This window comes from Myotis myotis, unplaced genomic scaffold (genome assembly GCF_014108235.1).
Source record: "Myotis myotis isolate mMyoMyo1 unplaced genomic scaffold, mMyoMyo1.p scaffold_m19_p_7, whole genome shotgun sequence".
NCBI classification, from domain to species: domain Eukaryota; kingdom Metazoa; phylum Chordata; class Mammalia; order Chiroptera; family Vespertilionidae; genus Myotis; species Myotis myotis.
Window position 1 is genome coordinate 47005139 of NW_023416379.1, and position 16135 is coordinate 47021273.

At 41.0% G+C, this 16135-nt stretch overlaps 1 protein-coding gene across 8 annotated transcripts in view; it reads right to left on the bottom strand.

Moving 5' to 3' along the window:
- KLHL32 (kelch like family member 32) overlaps positions 1–16135 on the bottom strand; it is a 217679-nt gene that overhangs the window by 101082 nt on the left and 100462 nt on the right. For all 8 annotated transcript variants that reach the window (XM_036317421.1, XM_036317420.1, XM_036317419.1 and 5 more), the window contains one exon: positions 15157–15264. In XM_036317421.1, the coding sequence (XP_036173314.1) occupies positions 15157–15264 (108 nt within the window). The remainder of the gene's footprint in view (positions 1–15156; positions 15265–16135) is intronic.

A 16135-nucleotide genomic window follows, 5' to 3' on the forward strand; every position in this document is an offset into this window, starting at 1 on the left:
TCGCCACATATCCCTTAACCTCTAAGGGACCCCATGAAACTTGTAACCGGGCCCCCTTTCCTCTGACTTCCCAGTGAGGCGAAGCAGCCCAGCCTAGGCTCTCCTGTTACTTCTATGCCCTTCCTTGTTTCCCTATTCTAAGTGAGTTTTTTGCTGCAGCCAATACATTCTTATTTGCTTTTCTTAAAAAAAAAAAAAAAAAAAGGACTAACTTATGTTCAATTCATTAGAATATGAAAAAAAGAGAAAACCAGATTTGATTTTCAGAATATTTTAAAGACTGTTAAAAACCACAAAGATAAAATAATAATTAACATATCCTAGTAAAAAAAAAGAATGGTGTAGCCTGACCAGTGTAGCTCAGTGGTTGAACATCAACCCATGAACCAGGAGATTGGGGTTTGATTCCTGGTGAGGGCATATGCCCTGGTTTCAGGCTCAATTCCCAGTAGGGGGTGTGCAGGAGGCAGCCGATCAATGATTCTCATCATTGATGTTTCTATCTACCTCTCCCTCTCCCTCTCCCTTCCTCTCTCTTAAAAAAAAAGTCATCAATAAAAACATAGTTTTTTTTTAAAAAAAGAAAGGTGTAGATATCACTTTGAGATTCTATTATCTTCCTTCACATGTTTACACAAGATCATTTGGTTTATGTGAAATTCCTACGGTTACAAGCAAGTTGCAGAAGCATAGCCTAGCCTTCTCTAAGATGCCAAGAAGAAACCTTGGAATAGATGAGGACTCTAACATCACACTACCAGGAAAACTGGTAATTTTTGCTATCTAGCAATAATTCTGTTTATTACCATTAATGTAACTTAAAGAATTTTCCAGTCCATAGACATTACCGCTGAAACCAGTTCTTCCTCTCCTATTTTAGGACAAGGGGAAGGATGAGGATTAAACACTCTATCTAGGCGCCTGAGAAGAGAGGGAAGAAAGAAGTCGAATGGAATTCTTAGCTGTGGTGTGATCAATGCTGAGATAGTGGTCGCCGCAGGGTGCTGTCACAGCACTTGCCTGGGGATGCCTCACTTCACTGAAATTGCAAATAATTCTTCATATGAAAAAGCTGGGTTCCTTCACATTGTCTGAGCAAGCCCTACTCTTTTTTTAGCTCCTTCTCCATTAATGTGACTTTGGCATTTCAAAGCTCTGAGATTAATCGTTCTGTCAGCTAGTCATGTCCAACACAGTGTTCTTCATTATGTTTAAATTAACAATATATTATTTAACAAAATGTAAAGATAAATTATATACACTTACATCACCTTTAAAAGTGGCCTCATTAGTTGAGAAAGCAGAACAAAGTTTTGATAGTTTCTAACACTAAGAGAAAGAAGTGGTCCCAGCAATTAAATACAATGAAACATGATGGTCATTACCAGTTATAAAAAAGCCACATTAATTATTAAGACTTACTTTTATAACTAGTGCTCTTTCAAGTGTGATGAACACAGGATGTTTCATCCCATAGAACAGTGGTTCTCAACCTTCTGGCCCTTTAAATACAGTTCCTCATGTTGTGACCCAACCATAAAATTATTTTCGTTGCTACTTCATAACTGTAATGTTGCTACTGTTACGAATCATAATGTAAATATCTGATATGCAGGATGGTCTTAGGTGACCCCTGTGAAAGGGTCGCTCGACCGCCCAAGGGGTCGCGACCCACAGGTTGAGAACCGCTGCCATAGAGCTTTACTGAAGAAGCTGGGCTTCTCCACACAGAGCTAGTTTCTTATAATGCTAGCATGAGCAGAGAAGAAAGAAACATGACTTAAAATACTGACAGCCAAAGACAGAAGGTCTCTGAAAAAATGAATAGGGTTGAAGCCATTGTTCATGTGTAGCTGGCCACTGCTGTGCTACTAATGAGTGCCGGAGCAGAGGCAGAAGCAAAGAGCCAAAAGGAATGATGGCACTGTGGTGCAGTCCATGCTGAGAGAGCAGTGGACACTGGGTGTTCAGGAGCACCTGGCTGGGGACGCCTCATTTCATGGAAGGAAGCTGTGAAGTAATTCTTCCTATGAAAACAATACTGTTAATATCCAGTAGTACTCTACAAAGGACTAAGGCTCTGTTACTCATTCTCTTATCTGAACTAGTGTAACTTTTGGAGCATTGAATATCCTCGGGTACTTCATTATGCTCCATACACAGTAATAATTCAGGCCCCTGGTCATCCATTTCTAACAAGTGCAACAGTGTGTTGGTCTGGCAATTGGAATCACTCTGAGAAAACATTCCCTGAGCATTTTTTTCATCAATCCATCCTTAACTTCTAGTAAGTCCTAATACACAGTAGGTGCTCACTAAGTACTTGATGACTTAATGGATCTCAATTTGAGAGTAAACTACAAATGGGTGGTTTCTGTGAAGTACACAAAGAAAATAAATATTCACAAATTAATTTAGGACACTCAATGGATATCTTCTTAAAATATAAATCTTCTTAAAAATTATGTTTGGCCAGTTATGTTTTTATCTTGAAATTAACCACAATTTTGCCATCAATTGGTTTTCTTTTAAAAAACCTTCTATTTAGAATTGTAAAATTGCCATATACTACTACTTCAGACAGATACTGAATGCTTCCAGCAGAGGGCTCAAGAATTCTATTTTAAGGAAAGAAGTTTAAAAAACTTATTATCCAGCAGCAGCTATTATAAAACTCTTTCAGAAGGCAATTCACACACACATTACTCTTAATCAAGTAATTCCAGGCCCATAAATTTATTTAAAACAATCCAAATAAAAGGAAAAAATGGATTATAATAACATGCCATTAGTTACATATTATGCATTTATGGATGAATGGATGTTTACCTAATTCCAGAAAAGAAATTAAAGTAAATTATAATTAAAAAAATCTATATATAATTACTTAGGAATATGGGAAAATACCAGGGAAAAAATGGACAGATAATATACAATGTGTAAGTAAGTGAGAATTTTGGTGAATATTGTTTTTCACTTTTATTCTTGTTTATGTTTGTGTGAACATCTGGGTGATTTTTTTCATTTTCAAAGATGAAAAATGTAATTTATTTTTATAGCATTTGTATGTCCCATATTTTTAGTGATAAAAATAAGGATGGAAAAAATTTAGGAAGGAGGTGAAATGGCTTATTTATGGAACAACTTGGGAATTTGGAGACATTTCATGTTTGCAGGCAGAATGAATGGGGTGTAGCATTTTGTTCATGCCTACAAATAACATTTAAATACCCCCAGGACTCCAAAAACTTCCAGACAGAGGTCCCAAATCTCTTTATTTACTTTGTTGATTTACTCATACTCTATCTCATTTTGAGAAGAATCTGAAGTATCAATGCAAGCATTTAAAAATTAGGAACATAAGTATTTCGAGTTAAGTAAAAAATACTATGAGATTAGAAGAGGATATTTACATATATATACATATGTGTATATATATATACAAACACATATATGTATAAATATATGCATATGAATATGTACTCATAACTATTAAAAGCAAACCACAAATGTGGCCCTAAGCTCCCTAGCATAGAAACTAAAAAGAGAATCATGAAATCTAATACAAGATATAAAAATATCAAAATACTAAAATAATCCTAGCTAGCTTCTCCAGGCCCTGAGATCTAATGGAAATTTTCCTGCTGACATTAAAGGTATCATTACAATCTACAGATGATGTCTTATAGGATTGTAAACTGAAACCTATATAATTTTATTAACCAATGTCACTCCAATAAATTGAATGAAAGTAATTTTAAAAATCAAAGAATATCATTGAATGACTATACTTTCAATACCATCAAAAGTGTATTTTTTTTTTATAGAAAACTGCACAAAAAGTAAAAGTTAATAAAAAGAACCTTAAAACCCAGACATTCTGTTTTGATTTTATACCATGATCCAGGTATAAAATTTAAAATAGCTGAGCGGTGGTTCTTATTGACAGCAGCACAACTTTCTAGGGAGCAATTTGGAAATTTGTACAGGTATTTTTGGTTGTCCCAGGAGGGGGGACACTACTGGCATCTATTGGGCAGCAGCCAGGGATGCTAGATGATATGCAAAATGTAGGACAAACCACAAAGAATTGCCTTATATCCTGCACATTTGAATGCCCTGCTGGACATGCACATAAGTACAAAACAGTTTATAAAAATCTAAGCCCAGAATCTAATTTTGTTTCATATATCAGCACAATTTTGTGTGTGTGTGTCAAGACACACTAACATTTCCAGGAGTGCTACCACAATAAAAACCAAGAGAAGACTATTGTTTTGTTTTGTATGTAATTTGACTAAGAGTTGTTCACTATTTTAGAAAACCATGTCCCCTAGGGCATGCCTCTGTGGTATCTCAGTTCCCAGAAAAGCATCTGTATGCAGTTACCTCCCCCCCCCCCCCCGCCCCCATGGCCATTCCACCTGGAGGTGTAGATAGGTGATTATTTCATTATGTCTTCTGAAAGGGTTCTGTCCAGACATTTACATACTGAAATAAACATTATTTTTATTGTAATTTCTTTCCTTCTGTTTGTTCTTTATATATCATTAAGGCATGCTTATCGATAGGGTAATTTATGTGAGTAGGTTATAGTATCTAAAACTTTCATTTCAGGATAGTAAAGGTGGCCTTTTTATATTAAGATCTAATAGATGAGGTTGAGAACCACCAAGTCAGATAGACAGACTGCATATCTTCTGGGAATCCATTATGTATATAATGTCTCTCAAATGAACTTTTAGTAAGAGCTCTCCAGCAAACAGGCTGGGGCTAGGTACAATCATTCTGTTACTGAACAGGGGAAAAGTTCATATACTTAAAGAGGCTCACATCTTCTTATCAAAAGTAGGGATCTAATCAAGATTCTCCACTAAATAAACTGTCAATCTCCCTCCACTCAGAGGTGATTTGATGGAGCACCTGAAGAATTTCCTTAGAGAATAACTTTGAGTGCAGCCCAAATTCCAATGATCAAGAAAGAACAGAGGAGCAACTAAGATGGCGGCATAGGTAAACACCGGGAAATTATTGCCTCACACAACAATTGAAAATTACCCCAAAGGACTGAGCAAACATCATCCAGAACAACAGGAAGGCTGGCTGAGTGTAAAGTCCACAACTAGAAGGAAAGAAAAGCACGCTGAGAGCCAGAGGCGCTGCGGAGGTGAAGTGCAGAGGTACGGCGGTGCGCGCGCGAGGAAAGGGGGTGGCGCCTGAGGACGCGGCTGTCTTTTTGAATCACAAACTCCCGACGGCTCTGAACTCCGGTTCCGGGAAGTCTCTGGGGACCCAGGTCTCACACGGGGAGAAGCTGGTCTGTCCGGCAGCGAGCGAACTTGAGGGCGGCTTTCCCTCAGAGGTGCTTGCAGCCGTTACCGGAACACTGAGACGCGCGACTCCTGGCGGAGAATCGGCCATGGCCGCTTTCTCCGCCCTCTGACTCCCTGAGACCCCGCCCCACCCAGGCTGCCGCAGAGGCTTTTGCATGTGAATGTACCTAACTGCAGCTGAACCAGGCAGACCTGGAACTTCCAAGAGAAGGCCCAAGGCCCCGCAGCGGCTTGCATTGCTTCACAGCAGAGCCTCTTCGTGGCTCCTGCTGTGTGGCCTCAGGCAGAGGCTGAATTAGCACCTCCTTAGATCCAGGAGCCACTGTACCCAGTGGTCAGAGGGGGTCCATCCAGACTGCAACTCCTCAGATCCATAAGGGACGCACTCAGGGAGCAGACTCAGTGAGCACCAAAGCCCCACTGAAGCAAGTCTTGCCCCAGAAGGGTGTCTTCAGCACAGAAGTTCTCCCACTTTAGACACAGCTGATTCTCACAGCCAATTGGCCTGGAGGTCAATTCCTCCCAGTGATTCTACAACAACCAAGGCACCAAGAGTGCACCAAGAGTGTCCACCCCAGGTAACTGGGGAGGCTGAGCTACTGGGCCCTACAGGACACCTGGCGCACAGGGCCACTCTATCAACACAGGGAAGCTGCCAAAATGCGGAGACAAAGAAACAGGTCACAAATGGCAGAAATGGAGGAAAGCAAACGATTGGATATAGAGTTTAAGGCCACGGTTATAAGGTTTTTCAAGAATTTTATGGAAACCGCCGATAAATTTAATGAATCCCTCAATAAGTATAGGGAGACCATGGAGGACATGAAAAAGGACCAACTAGAAATTAAGCATACACTGACTGAAATAAAGAATAATTTACAGAGATCCAGCAGCAGGAAAGAGGATCCCAAGAATCAAGTCAAAGATTTGAAATACAAAGAAACAAAAAATACCCAACCGAAAAAGAAAAAAGAAAAGAGATTCCAAAAATATGAAGATAGTGTAAGGAACCTCTGGGACAACTTCAAGCGTACCAACATCAGAATTATAGGGGTACCAGAAGGAGAGAGAGGGCAAGATATTGAAAACCTTTTTGAAGAAATAATGACAGAAAACTTCCCCTACCTGGTGAAAGAAATGGACTTACAAGTCCAGGAAGCGCAGAGAACCCCAAACAAAAGGAATCCAAGGAGGACCACACCAAGACACATCATAATTAAAATGCCAAGAGCAAAAGATAAAGAGAGAATCTTAAAAGCAGCAAGAGAAAGACAGTTACCTACAAGGGAGTACCCATACGACTGTCAGCTGATTTCTCAACAGAAACCATGCAGGCCAGAAGAGACTGGCAAGAAATATTCAAAGTGATGAATAGCAAGAACCTGCAACCAAGATTACTTTATCCAGCAAAGCTATCATTCAGAATAGAAGGTCAGATAAAGAGCTTCACGGATAAGAAAAAGCTAAAGGAGTTCATCACCACCAAACCAGCATTATATGAAATGCTGAAAGGTATTCTTTAAGAAGAGGAAGAAGAAAAAGGAACTCTTACCATTTGCCACAGCATGGATGGAACTTGAGAGCGGATAAATACCACAGGATCTCACTCATTTGTGGAATATAATGAACAACATAAGCTGATGAACAAGGACTGATCCAGAGACGGAGAGGCATTGATTGGACTGTCGGGACTTGGAGGGAAGGTAGGGGAGGGTGGGGGTAAGGGGGAAAGATCAACCAAAGGACTTATATGCAAGCATATAGGCCTAACCAATGGACATGGACAACGGGGGGGTGAGGGCATGAGCGGGGGTGGGAGGGTGGGGGGTAGAGGGTAACGTGGGGACAAGGACACATATGTAATATCTTAATCAATAAAAAATATATTAAAAAAAAAAAAAAAGAAAGAACACAATTGTAATGATTTCTGCTTAGAAGTATTCCAAAACAGGAGTTACTGAGCAAATGGCTCCTCGAACATAACAAAGAAAAAACTCCACATGGACACCATAAAATATAAAATGCTTGGCTATAGAACTTGATGCTGAGACATTCAAGAGAAACAAGTGCATATCCACCCACAATTACCGAAGTGGGTTGACCTTCTATTTTGAGTTGCTGGACATTAGCTGTTTCTACTTTGAGGGATGTCAGCTGGGAAAGGACTGATTGTTTAATGCTCTACTCTGACATAAAACCATTATCAGGAAAAAGTCCCCTTCCTATTCCCTAGCCTGGCAGTAGGGTGGAGTTGGGAGATAGACAGAGTTGAAAGGAGAGTAGAGAAAGAAGGGCAACAAATCCTCCTCATTTGAAGGGAGTTTTATACAATGAAGGCACGGTTAAAAGACAGGGGCCACACCCATCCTTGTCATCTACTATTACTGTATCTCAGATATTCAGAGACCCTCCCAGTGTTACCAGTAGGCATGCTCTATTCACAATAGCTCAAGCACCTTGGCCTGGAATTAATGCCAAGAAAGATGATAAGTGCTATAAGAATACTGTTCAAATACATTTTGTTTTCAGTAAGTGACTGACTTTCACAATGTCCCAAAGGAAAATATCTGCCTACAATGTGACTATTACTCAAGTAGAATACCAGACTAATGGAAGAGAGTCTGACTCCATTTTGGATGTGTGACAGCTGACAGCTTTGCAGCCCCGCCTCTCCCTTTTCCCTGCTTGCCCCACACCTGGGGAAAAGTACAGGTAAGTCCAAGCACACTGCCTCGGTGCTGGAGGGGGGGGGGGGTTCAAACCACGCAAGTCCCTGCCTTTATGGGGAACCTTGAGCTCCACCCCCTAACCAGAATAAATGGCGAAGCTGGTCACCCCTACTTTCCCTTTCAGGTCATTCTGAACCTGCTTGGGAGCCTTGTAGATTATTAGGGAAATTCTAGGAAACATTATCTTAACCAAAATAGCGGGTTTATTACCAGATTGGAAAGCTGATGTCAGAAGTTTGGCCACAGTTACAGTCCTCCCAGATATTCCAGACATTGAAGTGCTAAGCAGATAGCTCTATAGTTCCTGCAGGATAAACTACACCCCGGGTACACAGGGACCAGACAGCACACGCAGATTTAATGAGAGAGAACAGGCTGGCAGGGAGCAGACGCTCCTTTAGAACAGATCCTGTCTATAGGTGGGAGCCCCTCCCACATGACTGCCCTTGGTCTGAATCAGCTGTTCTCCAGGAAGAGCAGACAGGCTTTGGGCTCCGTGGAGTTAGATCGTCCCCTGAGAAAAGCAAGCTTCTGAGGGGTCAGTCTGGACCTGGACTTCTAAAATATCACTTTTCATTTTTTCACAATAAACGACTAGTTTCCCAATCCATCCTTATCACTTTTGACCACCAACCTATGTCAAAGGCTTATTATATTTGACATCTTGAGAGCCATAAAAATTCCATTTGGCATATGGTTTTTGTCATCAGTCAACACTGTCTATGAAACCACGTATGGGAACGTGTGACATCTTCACCCCCAAACAGCAAGCAAATACATCTGCATGCTTGTTGTTTCAAAAATCCATTGATAAACAGAAAATTCCTCCAAAGGCAAATAAGGTAGAGTTTCAAAGATCCAAGAAAGTGAAAAGTCGCTGGTGGAACTGAAACTCTCTCCCTTCATTTTTATTCCTCTTAAACTTTCTGTGTCAACAACCCAGCTATGGACTCTGACGCATCTCTGACAAGAAGAAGGGGAGAGAATTGATTCCTTTCTGCACAACTTAAATATTCCTAGTTAGAATGCCGATTTTAAACTGTTCCCTGTAGGGCCTGGGGCACAGTGCAGGTGCCGTGGGGAGCCTTTTGGCCAGGCTTCTGCAGGTACTGCCAGGTGAAGAAAGGACTCTGCAGCTAAAATGTTCAAACCACTGACTATCTTAACACTGCTCCCATGAAAAGCATTTAAGAAAAATTTCTCCAAGATTTGTTCCATGTCAACCATTTATTCCACCCAGGCTATGTTTATAAGTAAGTCTGATGGGGACCTTTTCCATGCAAACTGACACATCTATCCCTAAAGGGATGGTCCACGGGAAGACAGTGCTCATCAAGATTCCTGTCACTCTACAGCCAGGCCTGATGCTCAGATCTCCAAGGGAAAGTATTCTGCTCTCGAGAATAAATACAGTTTCAATGATCATCAAAATGTAATGCTGCCGTATTTGCCTTGTCAGAGCTAGATACAAAAAATTCACATGGAACATATTAGAGAATCAACTGAGAATCAGGAAGGAAAACTTTATAATGTAAGACCATGAAAATTAAGGGACAGTTTCCTTTAGTTTTGGATTTCATGAGCATTTTTACATGACCAAAACTATAGCTTAAAAAAAAAAAAGTTGTTTTCATTTCCAAAGACTTCAAACAGTAATATTAATGGTTACACAAAATAGCTCTGTGAAGATGGTGCTAACGCATTCTCTGGACCAGGGAAAGCTAATTAGGATGGGTGTCCCCACAGAGATTGGTTCTTCCATGATGTGGAAGGAGTAATTGGATAATGAAGAGAAAAGCAAGAGGATAGAGATACCAAAGAATCGTTTTTTCTTCAGAGGCTCAGAGATGGCACAGCTGCTCCTGGCTGACCAAGCTAGCAGTCCCTGGAGGTGGGAAACTGTAAAGGGACTACAAATGTCACTATCAGTTGGTGCATAGTTCCTCTTTACTGGGTTTCTGGAGTCTCTCCGTTAGGCTATCAGGGGTGGAACAGGAGAGCAGTTCTCTGAAAAGTAAGGGGAAGCTAACTAGGTTTAACATGGAAGGTATTTAGCACAGTACTTGGCATATAGTCTCTCTCTCTTCCTTGGTGTCCCCATAGCCAGAGTGCTAAACAGTGAACCTTACTGTGGTTCTCTGTCCTATTGGCTTCCATTTTGGGTCCAGTAACTCAAATTCCTAAAGGCTTATTCCAAGTCCTTTGGGGCTGGAAGTCCTTCCTCTTTCGGAGCAGCACTCTTCTCTCTATAAAAGGGTCTCGGTTGACCTGCTCCTCATGGTCTGGCTGGGCTTTCTTAGCAACCTCTGCTTGCTTCCTCATGGTCTGGCTGGGCTTTCTTAGCAACCTCTGCTTGCTGACCTCTTGTCTAGGATTTCTCCTCCCGGGCCACATCTCCACCAGAATCCCTTTGCCCCCTTCTTCCTGGTGTCTCTTCTACTCAGGACTGGTCTCAAACACGAATTAATTCTTGGCCAGAGTTGGAAACTGAAGAGATGGAGGGAGGCCAGGGTAACAAGGTCCTCTTGCCCACAAGAGTTAAATGAGAGCTTGTGGGTGTTTTTAGGTTCACCTTTCTCCCTAAGGCAGATCTGCCCAGTGACAGTTCACATCACACCATTTGCTTTCGGCCTAGCTCCCAGTGCCAGCCTAGAACAGGGCCTGCGGAGCAGCCTGGCTCCTTTGCCCCCCACGGCTGGCTCTGCTGTGTATGGCTGTGCAAGGTCACCATGGGGGCTTCAATACATGCTGGGCTCTGCTCAACCTGTATCCCAGGCAGACCAGGGGTGTGCCCACAGGTAGGGCATGTCCCTGATTAGTGCAAAGGCAGAGTGTGTGCTTGCTTAGCCCTGTGATAAGAAAAGTGCATGCATTTTCAGAGGATGAACTAGCATTAGGGGAAAAGTTCACTTTTTCTTTAAAATCTCCTGGGTGAAATCTGTGACCAATTTTCAGAAGGCTAGGCTTTAGAGCAGCGTGTAGGAGGAACATGCACACATCTTGCTACACTGGGCGACATTCATTCATCACACCCACTCTAAACTGCCACATCTCTCCCCAGACAGCAGCAATTTCCAGACACTAGAAATACTTACATTTTATACTGTGCTTACTACAACTGACTAAAGGTCTACTCAACTGTCAGTAGAAATGCTATAGGTAGAGAAACTCAATGTTATCCCAGATTTTTACAAATCTAATGCATAATGTTCACGATAGTAAAAAACAATTAACAATTTGAAAAACTATGAATTTATCCACACTTCCATATTCCAAATTTTTTGCTTAGTGTTAATTTCAATTCCATAGTAAGAGAAAGCAGCTTTTTACATTTCCTAAGTATACTCCAATTTCACCTTTTGCCATCATCTGTGTCCATGTCTCAAAGGGAAGATAGATTTATTATATACTAGAGGCCCAGCGCACGATTAAATCATGTATGTGTAGGGTCCCCTAGGCCTAGCCTACCATCAGGGCCATGTCCGCCACCCTGTAACGCTTCGCAAGCTCCGTGGACGCTGCTGGCACCCTACCCTGCCTGCCGCGAGAGCCACTGCTCGTTTGTTTTTTTATGATATAGATAAAGTCATTTGGGTGTTTAAGAAACCAAACTGCCATAGATATTGTCCAAGGAACACTACAGTAACCTCCACTCTGCAGCAAAGAATCATCATATACAAAGTACAGAGCAGCATCTCAGAGCCCTTGTGAACTGATGTTGGAAAGGTGCCTAGGTTGAGAAAACCATCCAAAGAATTCACTCTCTTGTCTGGCCAGTGTGGCTCAGTGGTTGAGCACCGACCTATAAACCAGGATGTCAGGGTTTGATTCCCTGTCAGGGGGCATACCCAGGTTGTGGGCTCCATCCCTAGAAGGGGGCATGCAGGAGGCAGCCAAACAATGATTCTCTCTTGTTGATATTTCTCTCTCTCTCTCCCTCTCCTTTCCGAAATCACCATATATATATATATATATATATATATATATATATATATATATATTTTTTAAAAAGAGTCCACTCTCTAAAATGTCTAAACACTTCACCTCTTTCGCCAAAATATAACAAGAGTCCACTCTCTAAAATGTCTAAACACTTCACCTCTTTCGCCAAAATATAACAAGAGTCCACTCTCTAAAATGTCTAAACACTTCACCTCTTTCGCCAAAGTATAACAAGTATGACTTAACATTTTCTTAATGACATAGCACATTAAGAGAGAACAATGGCTTTGAGGTGAAGAGAACTGGGTTTGACTCATAGGTCACTATACACTGGAGAATGGTCTGAGTTATTCACCGAACTTCCTGGGCTTGTTACGATGGGGTCACTGCATTCTCAGGAGCTGTTGAGGTTGGTTAAAAGCACACATAAAGTGCTCAGGGCAGTGCCTTGGCTCTTGCAGGAGGTGCCCTATGAAATGCCAGCCCCTGCCTGTCCCCTCAGTACATGATCTGAACAGTGGAGTTATTACGTGTGCTGCAGGCTTCTCACCCTTCTGTGGGTGCGCATGTCAACAATGAGTCACTGGGCAGAATAAATGCAACTCCAGGTCTAGCCCTAGGAATTGCTTTTTGTTTTGTTTTTTAAAGCACTAATACCAAAAACCTAACTATATATTTTTCTCATTTGGCTTTCTTTCTCCTCATAAAAGTGGAATATGAGCAAATGACTTCTAAGAAATAGGATATGGCTGCCCTACTGCAAACTTCCTCCCTCTTCCCAAGCAGTGTTTTTCCTCCAGAATGTCAGTCCCTCCCCCCACCACCACCACCACCACCAACCCCATGCTATTTTCAGCTCATACTTCATAGACCTTCGTGCTGCAGGCTAAGTTTATATATGTTGTGAAAGAAACACAAGGCAATCGAGGCAGACAGTAAGGCATCCACTTATATTTGCCTGTGTATTTGACCTCCACCTTCCCAGCAATTTTTGTGCCCTTTTGTTTACTAATGATTTAAACATGCTTTGTAGCCTATAACCTCTGAACTTAAAGCACTGTCAATGAAGCTAAGTACAGAAACTATTTTCTTGAGTAGCTTTATAAAAAAACACGCACAATATTTGCTATTTCATCTCCATTACACACGAGTGAAGTCTGAGCTGTGGGTTGTCAATCGTATTGTAGAGATGGGCAACTGCAGGTGTGACTGGAATTAAGGTGTGAAGAGAGAAATATACACAACACAAGCTGGTATCTTTCTTTAATCAAAGAAACCAAAGAGCATAAAACACATTATTTACTCACTTTACTGGGAGTATTTTTTGGCAATTCTGTGGACAATAATTGTCTCCCTTATTTCCTAAGGCATGCCATCTGGCCAGGCTGACACCAAACTTGTTACCCGTCTTCTGTCTACTCCGCTTTGCACTTGCTCCTTGACGGATGATTGCACCCCCCCCCCCCCGACCTACTATTTTCATTTCAGCTGCCAAAGTTGCCTCAGTTATTCTATGAAACATTTCTCAAACTCTACTAATGCAGCAAAGAGAATGGACAATATCATACACTTTAATATGCCTCCAAAGAAGGAAATTTAATAGAAGAGTGAGCACCCATCTTTTTTTAACAACTACCACCTCTGTGAAGGTTTGCACCGATGGTCCTGGTTGTCCACACCCTCCCTTTTGTCCCCATGTGTCTTATGTTCTGTTTCTATTATACCTCCCATCACAGTAAGATATATAATTCTTTATTTTCCTCTTTCTCCCACCGGGATGTGAGTTTGTCAAGAGAAGAGGCCCTTACCAAGCTGGCACAGTGGTTAAGGGTTGACCCATGAACCAGGAGGCCAATTCCCTGTCAGGACATATGCCTGGGTTGCAAGTTCGATCCCCAGTGTGGGGCGTGCAGGAGGCAGCCAATCAATAATTCTCTCTCATCATTGATGTTTCTATCTCTCTCTCCCTCTCCTTTCCTCTCTAAAATCAATAAAAATATATTTTAAAAAGAAAGAGAGAGAAGAGGCCCTGATTTTAGCATAGAAGACACTAGACCTAAGTTGGATGACATGGAATTAAAGAACAAAACTTTTTAAAAGAGGATAAACATCCAGTCTGTGTCTACATCAATTCAGTTAAGTAATTCTGAAATAAAAATAAGGGGAAGGGAGCAAAATGGGTGAAGTGGGTCAAAGGTACAAACTTCTGATTAAGAGATAAATAAGCCCTGGGGATGTAATGTATAGTATGGAAACTAGAGTTAATAATACTGTATTGTGTATTTGAAAGATGCTAAGAGAATATAATTAAAAGCCCTCATCACAAGAGAAAAATATTGTAACTATGTGTGGTGATGGATGTTAACTAAACTTATTGTGGTAATCATTTCACAATATATACATATATCAAATCATTATGTTATACACCTAAATCTAATACGATGTTATATGTCAATCATATCTCAATTAAAGATAACTTATAAAGGAAATGTCTTGTGTGTTCTAATAATTGTTTCACTAACATAAAACTAGTTAAGAACCATGAAGCTTGAGATCTGAATTCATATTGTCTTTCTGCAGTTTTATTTTGATTTGCTGATAGCTGTACACTAACATGGCTCTTGAGAGAGAGAGAGAGAGAGAGAGGGAGAGGGAGAGAGATAACAATTTAGTAATGAACAATTTTGCCTTTTAAACCATCACATTCTAATCTTGACACCTTGACTCTGAGATATTTGAGGACAGGGTGCCAAGAAGCTAGACATAGCCTTTTGAGGCTTTACATTTTTTTTTTTTTTGGTCTTGTTTTTAAGTCAATTAAGCCAAGATTGAGTCACTGAGCTTCAGTGATAGCAATGAGAATTCAAGTTATCTTGCAAACTCTCGTATAATAGTCCTTTAGGATATTTTAAAATTATACCAACAAACCACTGAGCTAGGATGAAAATATTATGTTCCCTGGGTCCTATTTAAAATCATACTGCTTTACTTACCTTTCCATCATGTAGCTATAAAATTAAAGATGTGAAAATTTTTTAAAACTTCAAGATGCATAACAAGAAAAATAATGAAATCTCATGCCTCAAGGAGAATCTCCTCTGATTAGCTCCCGTTAACATGCTCAGCCTCTTAGATGCCATTTTGTACCATACCTGTCCTGTGTATGCGAACTCCAGAGCCTGCTTTAAGCCTAGGCTGGTCACACCATGCAAATTCACCTCGTCAGCTCCACTCTCCACCATACAAAGGCTGAACATTGCCTGAGGCGGGAAAAAGGAAGAGACAGAGTTACGGGACTTAAAAAGCAAGGGAACAAGACAAACTCCTAGAGAGACTAGGAAAGAAAAAACTTTATAGGTTAAAGACTGATATTGGCTTCTGCAATGCTTTGACAAAAGCTTCACCGACACAAGCCACTGCAAATCACTGTCTCAGCAGGTAAAGTAATACACAAAGAACACCCCACACGCAAACTCTCATTTACTCCCACAGCCCTTCCCTGGGGTGACTGTGTTTAGGCTCGTTCACTGAACTCATTCTCCGGATCCTGGGATCTCATGAAATGTGCAGCACTCCCAAACATTCTTGTCAACAGGACATGGAAAGCACACCCTTGTCTTCAACTGGTCTTCCTTTATTCCCCATCCCAATGACATAGCTCATTCCTCTCTTCTGCTACATTATCACACCCTCTATTCCAGTGGTTCTCAAAATGTGGCTCCTGGGCTGCCAACATCAGTACAGCCCAGGAAATTGTTATAGATTCTTGGGACTGGGGGGTCCCAGGACCTGCTGAATCAGAAACTCAGAGTCAGTCCAGCAATCTGTGTTGTAAGGGTCATCCAGGTGACTCTGATGCTCACTTGATTTTGAGAACCACTGTCAAAGTTATTCAGTGAAAGTCAATATGCCCCTAAACTAACTCTCCAAATGGCCAACTTACTGAAACGCCAGTTCTTCCACTGAATGACCAATATGTCAAACGGAAACTTGAAAATTAAAAAAATAAAAACTTGCCATATTAAACAAATGTATGTACTTAGCTTCTGTACTTAGTTTCTGTACTTTATTTCATTGCAATGCTTTACAATAACAAATGCTATACTTGCCCCCCACAAAAGCTTTTAACAA